The 14,984-nt window shown below is 50.7% G+C and overlaps 6 protein-coding genes across 6 annotated transcripts; 2 read left to right on the forward strand and 4 right to left on the reverse strand.

Moving 5' to 3' along the window:
* Positions 1–74: 74 nt before the first annotated feature.
* Positions 75–500, reverse strand: HO173_003364 (uncharacterized protein; the record flags this gene model as incomplete). The annotated part of the gene is made up of 1 exon (XM_037305291.1): positions 75–500. One exon carries the CDS (start codon positions 498–500, stop codon positions 75–77), a length of 426 nt encoding a protein of 141 aa, XP_037167699.1.
* A 176-nt stretch (positions 501–676) lies between these two features.
* Positions 677–1,126, reverse strand: HO173_003365 (uncharacterized protein; the record flags this gene model as incomplete). The annotated part of the gene is made up of 1 exon (XM_037305292.1): positions 677–1,126. One exon carries the CDS (start codon positions 1,124–1,126, stop codon positions 677–679), a length of 450 nt encoding a protein of 149 aa, XP_037167700.1.
* A 3,673-nt stretch (positions 1,127–4,799) lies between these two features.
* Positions 4,800–6,700, reverse strand: HO173_003366 (uncharacterized protein; the record flags this gene model as incomplete). Its single annotated transcript, XM_037305293.1, has 5 exons — positions 4,800–4,988; positions 5,047–5,172; positions 5,229–5,668; positions 5,724–6,153; positions 6,212–6,700. 5 exons carry the CDS (start codon positions 6,698–6,700, stop codon positions 4,800–4,802), a joined length of 1,674 nt encoding a protein of 557 aa, XP_037167701.1.
* A 2,278-nt stretch (positions 6,701–8,978) lies between these two features.
* Positions 8,979–10,835, reverse strand: HO173_003367 (uncharacterized protein; the record flags this gene model as incomplete). The annotated part of the gene is made up of 3 exons (XM_037305294.1): positions 8,979–9,052; positions 9,108–10,024; positions 10,723–10,835. 3 exons carry the CDS (start codon positions 10,833–10,835, stop codon positions 8,979–8,981), a joined length of 1,104 nt encoding a protein of 367 aa, XP_037167702.1.
* A 1,007-nt stretch (positions 10,836–11,842) lies between these two features.
* Positions 11,843–12,052, forward strand: HO173_003368 (uncharacterized protein; the record flags this gene model as incomplete). Its single annotated transcript, XM_037305295.1, has 1 exon — positions 11,843–12,052. One exon carries the CDS (start codon positions 11,843–11,845, stop codon positions 12,050–12,052), a length of 210 nt encoding a protein of 69 aa, XP_037167703.1.
* A 364-nt stretch (positions 12,053–12,416) lies between these two features.
* Positions 12,417–12,901, forward strand: HO173_003369 (uncharacterized protein; the record flags this gene model as incomplete). The annotated part of the gene is made up of 3 exons (XM_037305296.1): positions 12,417–12,444; positions 12,503–12,691; positions 12,744–12,901. 3 exons carry the CDS (start codon positions 12,417–12,419, stop codon positions 12,899–12,901), a joined length of 375 nt encoding a protein of 124 aa, XP_037167704.1.
* Positions 12,902–14,984: the final 2,083 nt, after the last annotated feature.

A 14,984-nucleotide genomic window follows, 5' to 3' on the forward strand; every position in this document is an offset into this window, starting at 1 on the left:
CGAGTCTTCCAACCTACATGCTGTCGGCGCGCCGCGTCATAAAGCGGTAGAGGACCGCATGTGGTGGTTAACCCCTACTCTTCGTGGACTCCTTGCGTCCAAAGCGCCATTTTGATCTGGAACTTTTGATCCTTGGGCCATTCTCTGTCGAGGCATTCATTGAGAAAGCATCGCCCGCGGGCGCAGATGCGATCCGCATGGTAAGCGGGAGGACAGATCGAAGCGGCCTTGGTGGCTCGGCAATAGAGACGGCACAACCAGTGAGTCAATCGCTCGACTTGGTCATAGAAAGCGGGTATTGATCTGTCACTGACGGTGCCTTCCAAAGCCGCATGTGCTTGTGTTTCGAAATCCCAACGACGCTCCATTGTGATTCCTCTGTCGACGACCGTACTGTTCGGAGGGTTCCAGTCGCTCACGGTGTCGGCTTTGCCTTTTGTTGCGGGATGGAACCGGGTATGATGATGCTTACCCACAATGATGATAGCGATCTTGGGCATGTCTTAAGGATTGTTGAGATTTTTGTATGCGTTCTGTACCCTCTTGAGCTCTGTGTTTAAGACATCATCAGACTTCCCTTCAGATACCCTTGATGTATGAGTCTTGTATCAGCAATATATCTTGATCTTGTCTTTTACATCACCTACCATTGCGGTAGACGATTATTTCTCTGTGCTCACCCATTTGCGTTCTTGCTCATACAGACGTTCAAGCGCTCTTTCATCATCTCACGATGATCTTTGACAATCTCCTCTTTGTTTTCTTGACAGCACAGACTCCCAGGTAATCGACAAGACTTCCAATCGATACTTGCCACAACACTAGCGATACTTGGGACGCCGTCCATACTGCCAGGAGCCTGATGTGTCACATCAATGCCAACAAGCATAGTTCCCCCTTCTCCTACGGATTCAGGTAGTTCCGAGTCTCTAGTGGTAAGAGCTTGGTTTATCCTGCCGCTTTTGACGTTGTTGTTTTTGAAGGCAATGCCAGCGCTGATGTCTGGGCTTCCTTTTTTGAACCTGGAGCTTGTGATGCAGGTTGTACGAATACCTGCAAGTTGGTACCAATGTGGTTCAAGATACCTTGGGCTGAATAGCAGACGCTCAGATCCAGCACCACTCATCCCACACAAGCCAATCGCAAACACAATCACCACCGCCTCCAGCCCTCCAGACCGCCGTACCCCAACCGCCAACAACCCTTTCCCCAAAATCCACAAACGTGTCCGCCGCGCTCAGTGATTCGACCCCGAGGACCTGCTCCGCGGGCGAGCTGTCCGCGCCGTACGCGTTTGCGGGCAAAGAGCTCGTGCTGGGGGTGCCCTCCGGGGTGCGGCTGGCCAGCGCTGGTAGGCTATGGCGGAGGAGATCCGAGATCTGCTGGCTGCCGATCTGACCTTGGGAGACGATGAAGCGCCTGTTTGAGGCTTCTGGGACGGTCGCGGCGCGGAGGTGGGCTGTGGCGATGTCCTGTGGTCTGGTTTGATTTGGGTTGGGATTTTTCGAGCTTAGGAGTTTTTCAATCCGGTAGGTGAATGATGATGATGATGATGATGATGATGATGATGTAGAAGGAACCGCTTACCCTCACGTCTACGTACAGGTAAAGGCCATTCGGCGGCAGCTCTACGGTTCGGGACGAACTGACAAAGAAATTCTAAATGCACGCGTTGGATTCGTTCAAATCTGCAAGGCTGGGGATGTGATGGGCCGGAGGTCCATAGATCATTGACGGACACAAACTGACCAGATCGAAAGCAGGTGTCTCTCATTCCCCGTAGTTCCATGCTGGGAAACGCTGTCGTTAGGGCCCAAAGCATACAGTGATCAGACGATGCGATCTCGAAAAGACTGACCGGCTCTCTCAGCAATATTCTTGCTCGTCCTATAGAATACCCCACGCCCTTATCAACTTGTCCGTGTTTATAGACTATCACTGATATGTATTTTATGATGTCTAAGAAGTATTATTGAATCCTTATACAGCTAGACCGAATGTATGTGTGTGTGTCTTCAAACTGGCAAAACAAATGAGGCTATCTTTACATTCCTTCTTCCCCTGACCGCAATTACTCCTCTGCTTGGTGATCCGGTCATCTGCTATTTCTGTAGACTGTGCTAGCGGCTCCTATTGGTAGTATAGTGTCTTTCTTTCCCCCAGCCTCTAGATCGTTCCAGGTGATTCGTATCCACTAGCGTTATGCGTCCATCCCTTATCTTTGTCATGTCAGTGGTTCTTGTCTCCTCTGACCATGGTCTCGTATTCCTTTTACACTTCTCGCTGATTCTTCATTGCCATGTGCTGATGCCATGATGCTGATGCCATATGCTTCGCTTCAAGCACCGATAAAAGTATGTTTTATAATAAAAGATAAAATAAATAAAGGGATGTCTTAGGTTGTTTTGATTATTATAAGGTATTTTTTAAAAATATATTTTTTTTTATTAATAATGAAAAATTATTAATTAATTAATTTAAGATCGTATATAAACTCTTTTAAATTAATACCTTTTACATGACAGCTTCCTCCCGTGTCGAGGGATTCCAATCATGCGCAGTATGTCTCCTGTCATTATCGCCAGCGGCAAAACCAAACACAGCAGCACAACTACTCGCGACAACTACCCTCGTCACACTCCGCGCATGCGCCTTAACTGCTGTCTAGATCTCCTCTGTGCCTTGCTTAGCCGGGATGGAGGAAATCTTTCAAGTTGTCCGAAACCGTTTCATAGAAAAAGGGGGAAGCGGTATCAATGACCAAGTCAATAGGGAGGTCAGCCTTGACAACAGCATCGAACGCACCGGGAGCGGTGATGTCGGGCACGATGCCGAATTAAGATCTTGCCGGCTGGCTGCGGGATGGTCGGAGCACACCTGATTGGCTTTGCTCTGGGAGCAGACTATAGCGCGGACTGAGAAGTTGGAGGCGAGGAGTTGAGAGAGGATGTGGGTTCCGAGGAAGCCGTTTGCGCCGGTGAGGAGGACGCGTTGGACCGTTGCTATGATAGAATTGTGGAATGCTTCTGGGCCTCGAGCCAGATAGTTGTGGAAACCAAGGAGCTAAGAATCCGAAAATGATCAAGGACATTGACGGAACGTGAAGGAATGAGATTAAGTGTATAGTACATCGCCTACCCGTGTGAATCGATCATGTTGATTGGCCAGGAGTAAGGGAATCGGTAAGAAGCTGCAGCCGCAGAAGTAACACGATGACTGCACGTTGCTGGAACTTGCAGTGGGTTTATCGTACACACGTGTTCGGAGACTCTACCCATTTGGAACATGATCAATGCAAGTCGACGCCTGGTCACCCGTGGCTGCTTGCTACGCGGGTTTCCTCTCATCGTGGTGCATCTGGAGATGTATGTTCATCAGAAGCTCAACGTGCAAGACGGTCGCCGAGCGAGCATGATGTGCTGATTCATATCGATAACTGATTCTTTCGCCGGCAAGGCCTAGTCTCCCCCTCTCTCGAACAGAACAGGCGGCCGGCATCGCTTTCGCCTTCCGTATGTGCCCAGTATGAATATAGCATCCGTCCCTTTCCTTCAGAGAATCTAAAACCCAGCCCCACAGATGTGATCGACACCCAGCCAAGAATCCACGTTATCAAAAACGCCTTCTTCTCGAAGCAAAGGGATGGAGATACCGACGGAAGCGTCAAGCCACCAAAAGAGCTATGCACGCAGCAACAAAACGCAGCCACCAAACACCACCAACAACAACGACGAAGACTCCAGACGGAAAACCAACACCAATCGAAACCCGAGACGCCCACCAGGCCTTCACGACACGCCAAAACCCCACCCCGAATCCTACCCCACAGAGAAAGAAGACAAAGAGGCATACAAGCGGCCATGACCCCACATATATATATACAGTTAGGGTGTCAGCGACCGCATACCCAACGAAGCCACAACCACACCAACCCAAACCAAGCCCCCCATCCGAAACACACACACATACCCCCTCCGATGCCGCAACAAGACCGCCTCAACAACGCCAGCACCATCCCCCCCCCCCCCCTTTCTTTCATTATAAAAACAGCCACCTAAACATCAAAGTCTCAAACGCAAAGCGCGGACGCATATACATATACATACAAACAAAGCACCACATCCACCATCCAACCCCCGCGCCGCAAATTGACCCAATTCCAACAACATACACACATATATACGCGCGTACGCACCTACCGCCCCACTCGCCTCGGCTCTAGTCGCCGAACCCACCCGTGTCAAACCCCGTCATGGTCTCGGTTGAGAAAGGGATGGGATGGGATGGGATGTGATACAATACAAACAAACAAACATCCATAAAAACAAAAAAAAGCACGAACAACCCCCCTGAAACATCCCGGGGAACCGGCGGCGGTATCCGAGACCGAGGCTGGCGAAAAAAATTTGGGTATGTGGCAGGATTTTTGGCGACGGGGATTGAGGATTTCCGTGGGTGGACGGACTTGCGACCTGTAAGGGATGTACCTGGGCTGGTTGGTGGGTGCCGGAGAGAGAAATGACTGGGGGGTGGGGGGGGGGTGCATGGAGCAGGGACGGACGGGTTTCATGTCTGGTTTCAGGACACATGCTGGCGACTCGGGGTAGCGTTCATGGAAGCGTCGTTGGGTCGGTATTGTTGAAGATGGCATCATGGGATGGAGGAGGAACGAAAAAGATGTGTAGAGCAGTAATCGTGACGGCAACTAGGGTATACCACTCGACTATTTACAGACGCGTACTAGTACCTCCCATCGGTTTCCCCCTCTCCAAGACAAGACAAACATGTGAAATCGATTCTCAACCGGCCGCTTTTTCAATAACGGCAGTGTGGACATCCTCCGGTGCCACGTCCAGAGCGAGACCCTTGTGCGTGAGACCCATCTCCTCGGCGAAGGTGGAGTGGGGCTTCCAGGCGGCGGAGTGCCGGGCGTTCGTCTCTTCCATCATCTTGTCGACCTGTTCGAGGGAGAGACCTTTGGTTTCGGGCTGAGGAGTGACGTGTCAGCTTGTGCGGCATGCTCATGGGGAGAAGATGATAACTTACAACCAGGAAGTATGCAAAGGCGGTGGAGAGGCAGCAAAGGGAGCCCCAGAGGAAGAAGACCTTGGCGCCGAGGTTCGCGTCACCTTTGTTGGTACCGACCAAGTAAGGAGTGATGACGGCAATGATCTGTCATGGTCAGTATCAACAAGATCACCTATTCGTAGATAAAGGCTCGAACTTACGCAATTCCAGAACCAATTGGATGAAGTAGAGATACCGACACCGCGAGATCGAATCGGAAGAGGGAAGATCTCGCCAACGACCACCCACGCACACGGGCCCCAGCTCGCAGCGAAGAAGGAGATGTTGAAGCAGATGAAGGCAATCATGGCCGAGACAGCAGCACTGTCATGTCTCGAGCTCTTGCCGGCGGTAACACCAATGATACCAACGATGAATTGCATGATGATCATCCCCGTGCCTCCGATGATGAGGATCTTGCGGCGACCGAAGCGTTCGACTGTCCAAAAGGAGACGGGAGTCGAGCAGACGTTGACGAGGGTCGTGATGAGGGAGATGAGGAAGGGGTTCTTGATCGTGCCGAGGGAGGTGAAGAAGACGGTTCCGAAGTAGAAGATGAAGTTGATACCGGTCAATTGCTGCATCATTTGCATGAGAATGCCTAGCACGTGGGTGTCAGTCGTTGCGCTTATCAAGAGAAGGCCATGGCGACTCACCAACTACCGTACGACGGACGTTGCTGTTGCCGTTTGTGATATTTCCGGAAAAGCAGTTGGTCCAGCTGCCTAGCCATGTGGTTTGTGGGATGATCTGCAACTCGTATTCGTGGTTGGCAATGATCTCAGCCAGCTCATCCTGGATAAAGTCGGAATCGATTGGCTGTCCACGGACTTTGGACAGAGCCAGCGCGGCAGACTCGAGCTTGCCCTTCTTGACAAAGTATCTAGGAGACTCTGGCAGGATGAAGAGACCAATGGCCAGGATGATAGCCCAGAGGAATTGGACAGCGATTGGGATTCGGTAAGAGCCGGTATCGTCGCGGTCTTGAGTTGCGTAGACAACACAATTGGCTAGGAGGATACCGATTGTAATACAGAATTGGTATCCTGCCACAACCGCACCACGGACAGCTTTTGGTGCGATTTCCTAGAAAGTTTGTCAGGATATGTGTGATACGGTGGGAGCTGGTTGGGGTTTTACTTACGGACATGTACAGGATGACAATGGCCGAGATGAAGCCGACACCAAGTCCGCAAATAACACGGCCAGCGCACATGACACCGAGGCCGGTGGAAGCAGTCTCGAGAATGCAACCCACGCTGAAAATGAAACAGCCCGAAATGATGGTGGTTCGACGTCCAACGAAGTCGGCAATGTCCCCGGCGATGAGAGCGCCGAAAAAGGTGCCGCAGGATAGAATCGAGGTGGTCAAAGACTGATCGCTTGCGGGCAAATGGAAAGCCTTGACAGCAGCGGCATCATTTGGGTCGGGGTAAGGCAGGCCGGTGTATTGACGGATGAAGTACTTCATGGCCAGAACACCACCCATCCAGCCGGTGTCGTAGCCGAAGAAGATACCACCAAAGGCCGCGAAGGCACAGATCAAGTAGGCCCTCATAGTGATGGGGGCCTCGAGGCGCGACGTGTCCGCCGTGCCGGTAATGACAACGGGTGCTACTCCTCCTCCAGGCATGATGGCGGTGATATTAGTTGGAAGTACCTTGGAGCGGTAAAAGTTAAGAGAGGTGAGGTACAGGAAAGAGCGAGAAGGTCGACGCAGGGGGGGCTGAGGGTTCTTATTATATGTGTGTGGTGGACAAGACACTAAGGTACTTATTTATCAAACGCCTCCCGCACCCCGCATACTGCTAAGGGACTCAGGGAGTAAGTAATACAGTACCTTAGGAATTATTCCGTTGGCAGGCCGCAGAGAAGCAAAAGCCAAAGCGAGCGAGCTAACCTCGTCAAGGTGAAGTCCGTGATGACTGCCGCCGGTTGATCATGTGGTGCAACCATGATGATCAATTGGATGATCCACTCGTATCGCTAAGGTACTTTAGTATCGCCGACTGTATCACTGCTGGACACCCTCGATACACGTGATACACGTGATACACGGAGCACAGATGGATCCTGGCAGAGGTTGTTGGGGGGGGGAAGTGTGGGTGGTATTTAATTTACATTTCACGCCCCGTTCTCTAGCTCGTACGGTATTCAGCTGTGATTGGATGTCAGCTGGTCTAGGTGCAGGAAGTAATTGGAAAAAGTGAATGGTCGAGTCAGCAAAAAGCCGAACTTGTAAAAGTCGAACCCCCGCGCCTAGCCCATTTTCCCCGCTTTTTCTGGGTCCCTAGCTCAAGGAGATAACATTGACTCCGGCCTTGTGAGTGGTGGAAATAATAAGCGCGCCGCAGCTGCTCGCAAGCCTTTGGAGCTTGATTTGCTACTTTTCAAGAAGATCCAGACGCACGCATGACGGTTTTCTAGCTCCGTCTCTTCATCTGGACCGTCTCGTCTAAGATTCTGCAATGCTGAGGGGCGTTGTCAGAACAGTAAATTGCACACCTGCCCTTTTGGATTCACTTCTTCCTGCTCATACGTAATAGGAAATGTGCCGACAGAAAAGAGAAAGATGAGTTTGGGCTCCTTCGGAGAGCGATGTGATTTCCTGGTTTCGAGCTTGGTCCCTTGAACCCCGAATTTTAGCGCCCGTTTCGGCCATCTCCGCGATCTGCGTGGTTTGGTGATCTTGGCAGTCTTGGCGCTCGGTAAGCGTCGGGCAGGAACCTACATTACCTTAGTTTCCTTAGCTGTTGAAGCAGAGTCGCTGCAGGTCTGGGCCTTTGGTTTCCCCGGATTAACACCTTAACCCTATATGGAAAGTCAAATTGAAGATGGCAATGAAGTGAGGAAGCGTCCCAGCCTCTCCTTGACGCCAAACCTTTACTCTTCAACCTCCTGCAGTCATTGGCCGATGAGAACCGACAGTGTATAAAGTACCTAGAGTAGATCGTAGAGAGGCCCAAGTCTCGAACAAATCGGCGATTGGTCGCCGAAGGATTACACCTTCCACGTGGTAAGATCCGACATCTGAACCCATGTCTGATGGTTGCTTTAATTGGCCGAACCGAAAAAAAAGTCGCGTGCTCGATGCGGCTACAGACATGGAGACTTTAGCCGTGCTTTTGGCTAATTCAAAGGCATGAAACGCCTCCGGAAAATATAGCCGAGTCAGAAGACGTGCAAAGGACCGGGAGAATGGAAATAATCAAAAGGGGCGACCTCGGCTTCATGTTCTGACTTGTCCCAGCTTTTGCGACGTGCTTCGACACTGGTCGGACGGCAAAGTCAGCCAGTAATCCAATAGTGCGATGCCGGTGTCCTTCTGAAATACGGGGCACCGCCACCCACGCTGACAGCCTGACAGTACTCAGCGACCCTTGCCTGCCGAGTACGAAGAGGACAAAGGATTCCAATGGTAGCGGAATGAGAGCCCCTCATCCACTTCTAATTCGTAGTGATGCTGCTGCTTGCAAATCTGCGCGACTGCAGAAGAAAGGTGAGACAAAATGGCAAAAGAAAGAGGAGGAACCGCTAGGAAGCATTCACCCACCTCGAAATGCCATTAAAAGTGATTGTCACTGCCGCACTTTCTGTTCCTCCAACCTCCTTCGTCACCTCATGAACAGCCTCATATCCTGACCCATTCATCGGCGAATGAGCACCCTTTCTTTTCTCATACCCCTTCACCACCCCAAGAAGCCTTCAGCAATGGTGCCTTTTTTCTGTCAGCACCTCTGTACCCAAAAACGTCATGGCAGAATTCGAGCGAACTTCAATCACGTCAAGAGTAGCGAAGAGTGGACTGAGAAATAAGACAAATGATAGCGAGCAACAGACAAACCAAACTACAAAATATCGAGTACCAAATGCATACTCGGACCAGTCCCGAGCACCCAGCAGAGGCGCATTCATGGGTCAGGATCGAAATTGTATGTCAAGCACCCAGCAGTGATACTCCCTCCCATACCGTCATTAGAGTAACCTGGAAACCTATCAGTGTTCAAGTTTGGACGGGGTCGTAGCAGCCAAGTACTTACATGTCTCCCAAGCATTGTAAAGGAGCGTAGTGCAATTGAAATCGGGCGTTGTAGGTAGAGGGTACATGACGGTAGCATTGTCAATGGAGCAACCGGGTGTCGCAGTGACTGTCATGTTATATCCACTTTCGTCAAGTGTTGAACCCTGGTTGTGATTGTTTCCTTGGCTGCTTCCGTCCAAAATTCCGTTATCGCTCTGGATCACCGTCAGTAGCACATTCTTGTTGGCGCTGCAAAAGCCGTCGGTTTTTTGTTGGACCTGAGTAGCGTCATGGTAACTGCCTGTGGGACTCGGCCTGCAGCTAACAGGGGCGGGCGGACTGTTAGGAGTGCTCGATGCTGTTGTACTCGTTGGTGGGGCAGACGATGGGGGTGGAGGGGAACTTGTGGAAGTTGCTGGAGGAGTCGATGAGGGCGAACTTGTTGTGGAAGTCGTGGATGAAGCCACCGAGGACGAAGTGGATGGCACTGTGGATGAGACATTCGTGGAAGTCGGTGAGGTCGTCGTGGATGAGGCACCTGTGGGAGTTGAAGAAGAAGCCGCTGTGGACGAAGCGCTTGGGGATACTGATAGGGTCGCCGACAGTGAGCCGCTTAGCAAAGGGTTGGAACTCACTGGAGAGCTAGCAGAAGTGGCCAATGTTGTCAAAGTCGGAGCTGTCGCTATCGATGATGCTGCATTAGACGCGGGCGTATCAGTAGCGGGTTGTCCATTGACGGGAACGGTGAGTATTTGACCGACGAACAGATCAGTGGCGATCACACCGGGGTTTGCGGCTTCGAGGGATTCCACGGAGATCCCAGCACTGTAGGCAATGCCCAAGAATGTGTCGCTGTCTTGAACGGTGGTGGTGTTTGTTGCGAAAGAGCCTCGAGTAATGAGTGGGATTGTGAACAGCAAACGTACTACCAGGGCACTGCTGACAAGTGAGCGGCTGCGCATCTTGATGTAAAGGGCCGATCAGAGAGGAAAAGGGAAGCGAATCGATCGCTATGAGGGTGAATGCTGAGAACTGAACCACGATTTTTTGGATGCGATGTAATTGTTGGCACTGGAACAGTAAGGGTATGTATGATATTTATGCACAGATTGACAGAGTCTGTCGTGACTCTTGTGTTTGATTATGGCTCCTTATCTCGAATCGTGTGTTTCCAATCATAGCTAAACAAGAAAGAAATGGCATTGATACATGAGCTGAACGGGTTCGTCTATCTCTGATTGTTTATCGGTGCTCTTTATCGAGATTTCTTGTTTTTCATTCATCGTAAAACAGGCGGCTTTATCATACTAGATGAATGTTTAGGAGCACAAGGAAGGATAATGAATAGCAATAGAAATGAAGAGTAGTGACTATACTGACAAAGAAAGTACAAGAAAAAAGGATATCTAGAAAGTGCGCTGCCGCGGCGAAGCGCTTCCCGGAATTCTTCAAAGGACTTTGGGCTGGTTCTGAGAGCTCCGGTGGTCATATTCATGAATGGAGCCCGCGTAGCACCATTTCTGTGACCAGCAGACAGGATGCCATACTTCCTGCGAAGCAATCTGCGTGCTTGAAGCTAGGGCATTGTACCGCACCACAGCGACTTTGGAGGGTTACAGGCATCCAAGAATCACAGATAGCAGTAGGGGACAGAGGAAGCGGCGCGGGTGAATTGGCTTTCTGCTGCTTGCTCCGCTTCAAGTATAGGGAAAATCCACCAGCTCCCATTCGAGCGGTGTTTTCTCATGGAGCCGGAAAAGGCGAGTTCTTGGCACTGGTCCGGCAAAAGATGCCTCGGTGCCAGAAGTGCCTAAAACTACCATACAATACCTTACTTTATGGTGCCTGGTGGTGCTAAAGTGCTGAGTAATATACTACGCTGTCTTTTTGCAGGGCGTCACATCAATCATGGTGACCAAATGCTACTTATACAGCTGAAGGCACCTCGCGTCACCAAGCTCATGCGCTCAGCAATCTTCCTCCGTGTTCTCAGTGACCGCATGTCTCGGTATGCGATATTGGTGGACCCATATTAAGCCATGTATGCTCCATTACCAGGACCGGGCATGCAAATGTCGCTGATTGAGATAGGCCAGAAAGGGTAGCACAACATGATTTCCCAATGTCACCGTCCTCGCCGTTTAATATCCAGACGCTGTACCTCCAACGGTAGACCCAAGAATCGACAGGCACGCTGCCGACATGATCGAGGGGGCAATTATCTTGCCTCTCGGAGGATCATGGTTTCCGTACGACCAAGAGCGAACTCTTTTTTGCCTACGACTGGCCAGCCAATCCAATATACATCTAATCCATACCATCTGTACTAAGCTTGCGAAGTGATCCCTTCAAGTGTCATGAATGAGAGGGCTAGGAAGCAAAAAATTCTACAAAGACTTCGCTTAGCCGAGGTTCTTGGCTCCCGCTTCACGGCGGCGATGGACTCGCAGGATGGCGATGAGGAGACCCTAGAAGGACCGAGGCATTGCCATCCATAATGAGAATCAGCGTCATGAAACGAAGGTCTCACTGAACTCATTCACTGGCTACAGAAAGTCTACCCTCGCGACTAGACTCATCATTTGGTCCCATGACTTTTGATGCGTCCGGAGAGTCGTGCCGCCCAGGTATCCGAAAAAATATGGGTCGTCATTCAAAACAGCTGGCCCTATGGCTATTGATTGCGCGAGATATTCCAAAGAATGCAGGGTATCATCCCAAACAGGTGGTCCTGCCGCTGATGTTACGCCAGATATGGCAAGCAATGCAGGGCATTGTTCCAGAACCGATGAACAGCCAAATAAAGCGGATTCTGATTTGATCGCGAAGCCTCTTATCAAGCGTCCAGTCCAGAATCTTGCATCATGGTCCCATGAACTGCCCTCAGGACACCCCACTCGCGATCTTGGTGCCGATCAAATGATCTCTACGCGCGATGCGAAGCCCCCATGGGACAGCGCATGAGGGGCAGCTATCACCCAGCATAAATAACGCTCGAGACTGCATTTCTGGATGTAGCAACTCGATAGGCATCGCTGCCACGATGCTCGTGACCATTGTCTTGTTCGCCGTTGTGTTCACCTGCCTTGCCTGTGGTGCGAACATACGCGCTTTACCTGTCGCCCCTTCTTGCCTAAAGACTGGAGGACTTCAAAGCCAATCACATTGTGAATGTACTACATCCATTGACTGGGTTGGCGATGGTTATAACAATGAGGATTGCCGTGCCACAGTTCAACGCCTCTACACTGTTGAGGTAACAAAGCATCATGATACCGAATTCGAGTTTTTGTCACCCGGGGCAATGCCCTACACTTCGAATCCTGTAATGCAAACACCAAGGAGATACAGTGTCGGTCAGTCATGATCTGAGCTTCAGAAATTTCGCGCAGGCACTGACGGAGAGCCCGTCAGGCAAATGCACCCTTGCTATCGTCATGCTGGAGACCTTCCCTCGTGGCTCACTGCCTGGCCAAGATCCCTTGAGTCACCACGACTATGCAGATACGGACCTTGCGTCTTTTCAGGACCTTTGGCTCGCTGCCGATTACATAGAGTTATGTTGTCTCGAATTTCAGCACACCCCTGGTTGGGCGCTCGTTGGTGAGGCACTTCGTTGTCTCCTTTGGTGCCTACATGGTCTGACCATCAACAGGGGAGCGCGACTCCATGGGTGTGTTTATATGGACTACCAACTCAGCTGAGGACCGAGAGGTTCCACAGGGAGCCCCCACGCTTCCGTTCTCGTCAAATCTCACGAGATTGCTTACTTCTGGAAACGGATCTGGAGTTCACATAATCCTGGATGACTGAAGTCGTTCAGAGTCTGAAGCCGTGCTAGCTTTTATCTTAGTACATGGACAGTTGTGGGTCAAGCGCGTTGTCTGGTTCAATTGCAATCACATTCATGAAATACGATTCAAAGAACTAATCGTCTCGGGAGACATGCGAGTCGTAGTGCAGAGAGAATAAAAGCAGACTGAAGTTCTGCTTCTAGATGAGAGACCGTTAGAAGAAGCAAGTGTTACTCTTATGTGATAGTCATTCGGTCGAAACTCTGAGTATCTGCTCTCATGTTCCCATGCATCATTTTCTGCCTCTGAAATCACTGTCCTTCAATAATCTACCGCGATTTCCGTGACAAGACAAAGGGAATGATGCCTAAAACACGACCTTTGCCTCGATATATACTCGCACGTTGAGAAGTTTGTCCAGGGGTCTGCAGACATTCGTGGCGGCAAGCGCCATCGCAACGGCGGTGTCCAAATACCAATCACTTCGAGGACAGATGCGCTGCTAACCCCATCAACTGCTGTCACTTACTGATAAAATTGAACATATGTGGCAGCTCACAGCAGCACACGCGTAGGCTCTGCTTTTTGGGTGCTTGGTGGGTAAGCCTGGAGACATGACCAGCTGCAAACATAGATCGACTTCTTCGCTTTCTGTTCGAACCGCTCCTAATGGCTGGATCCGGATTGTAGCAACCTCGGAAGCTCGACGATTGTGTCCGTCGATGAGGATAAAACCCTCTGTACCGGAGACGAAAGCTCCGTCACGCACCCCCCATCCTCATTACCATCAAGCCCTCAAGAATGTCAAGTCGAGTTCGACGAGCATTCAGCTCCATACTTGAGAATTATAGCCAAATTCGAAGACTCATGAGGAAGATCACAAATGTTGTTGCGACGGATATGAGATATATTCTGGCTGCAACACTAACTGGTCGCACGACCTGGACGAGGACAAGCTCGCACTATCTCTCAACGCGGCGGCAATATAGAAGAGACCAGAATGGATGTTCGTCAGTAAGTCTCTCCCCTCACTTTCTGCTTCGTAATTTCCCCTTGAGACGTGTACTCATCACGGACGAACCGTCGGCCTAGATAGGTAGCCAGATCACGAAACAAGTCTTCACCTGCGGAGATCAACCTGCCAGATTGATGCACTGATCCCCCCAAACCTCGTCACTTTCCCTGTACGGGAAGTGTTTTCGATGCGTTTGGTCATTTCCGTTCAACATCCTTTGACAGGAAGAGCCGACTCGCTCTGATGAATACCCCAAAAAAAACATGAGCGAATGAAGATACAGGGAGCGTAGGGTGTGAGACGTGCGGCCGTCGGACTCAAAATTAAGAGAGGAAAATCAGAGCATCTGGGATGATTTCTTGAAAAGTGTCACTTTTGCTTGGCAACGCGCCTGGACTGCAGGACTCCAACGAGTGCGATCCGAAATTCGACGCTTTGTTTCCGGAGTCCTGGGCGGATTGGCGGCGCGGTTCATGTGGGCGGGGGACGGTGCCGGACTTTGGGGAGTTGAGGGAAAGCGGGGGGGTCGTGAGTGGGAAGGGAAGGAGTTGGGGGTTGATGAGGGGATGTTGGTGGGGTTGAGGGGGTTTTGGAGGGAGTGAAGGGAATGCTTACGGTGTGGAGGGCCAGCTGAGTGAGTTATTCTCGGGGAGAGGATCCGCATCTGTGTAAGAGGATCGAGCAAGAGTGGTGCATCAAGGGGGAGAAAAGAACCCTAGAGGCTTCTTTCTTCCTTTCCATTTTGGCACACTTTTGTGGGCATTAACCAGGGTAAGTTGACTGTTCACCTCAAGGTCTTCGGAATAAAGGCCATTTGAAGCAGGCAAAATATTCTTCCTTCACTAAAAAGGACACTTATCTAGGGTTCACTCAGTTACAACTGTCATCTTTTCTGTGGAAAGTACCTATTGAGACCCAAGAAATCTATGATTGAAAAGAAGCCAAATCGGTCAATACGCCACGCAGCGGAGCCCCGAAGTCGTGAAGGATGTGGTCGCAGACTACGTTTGCGACAAAGAGCCAGGATCGCACAGACACCTGAAGGCCGTCCTCAATCGCAGATACATGTTTCCACCCACTTGAAAAG

The sequence above is a fragment of the Letharia columbiana genome (genome assembly GCF_014066305.1).
Source record: "Letharia columbiana isolate WasteWater2 chromosome Unknown Sc0000008_s0, whole genome shotgun sequence".
Taxonomy (NCBI): Eukaryota; Fungi; Ascomycota; class Lecanoromycetes; order Lecanorales; family Parmeliaceae; genus Letharia; species Letharia columbiana.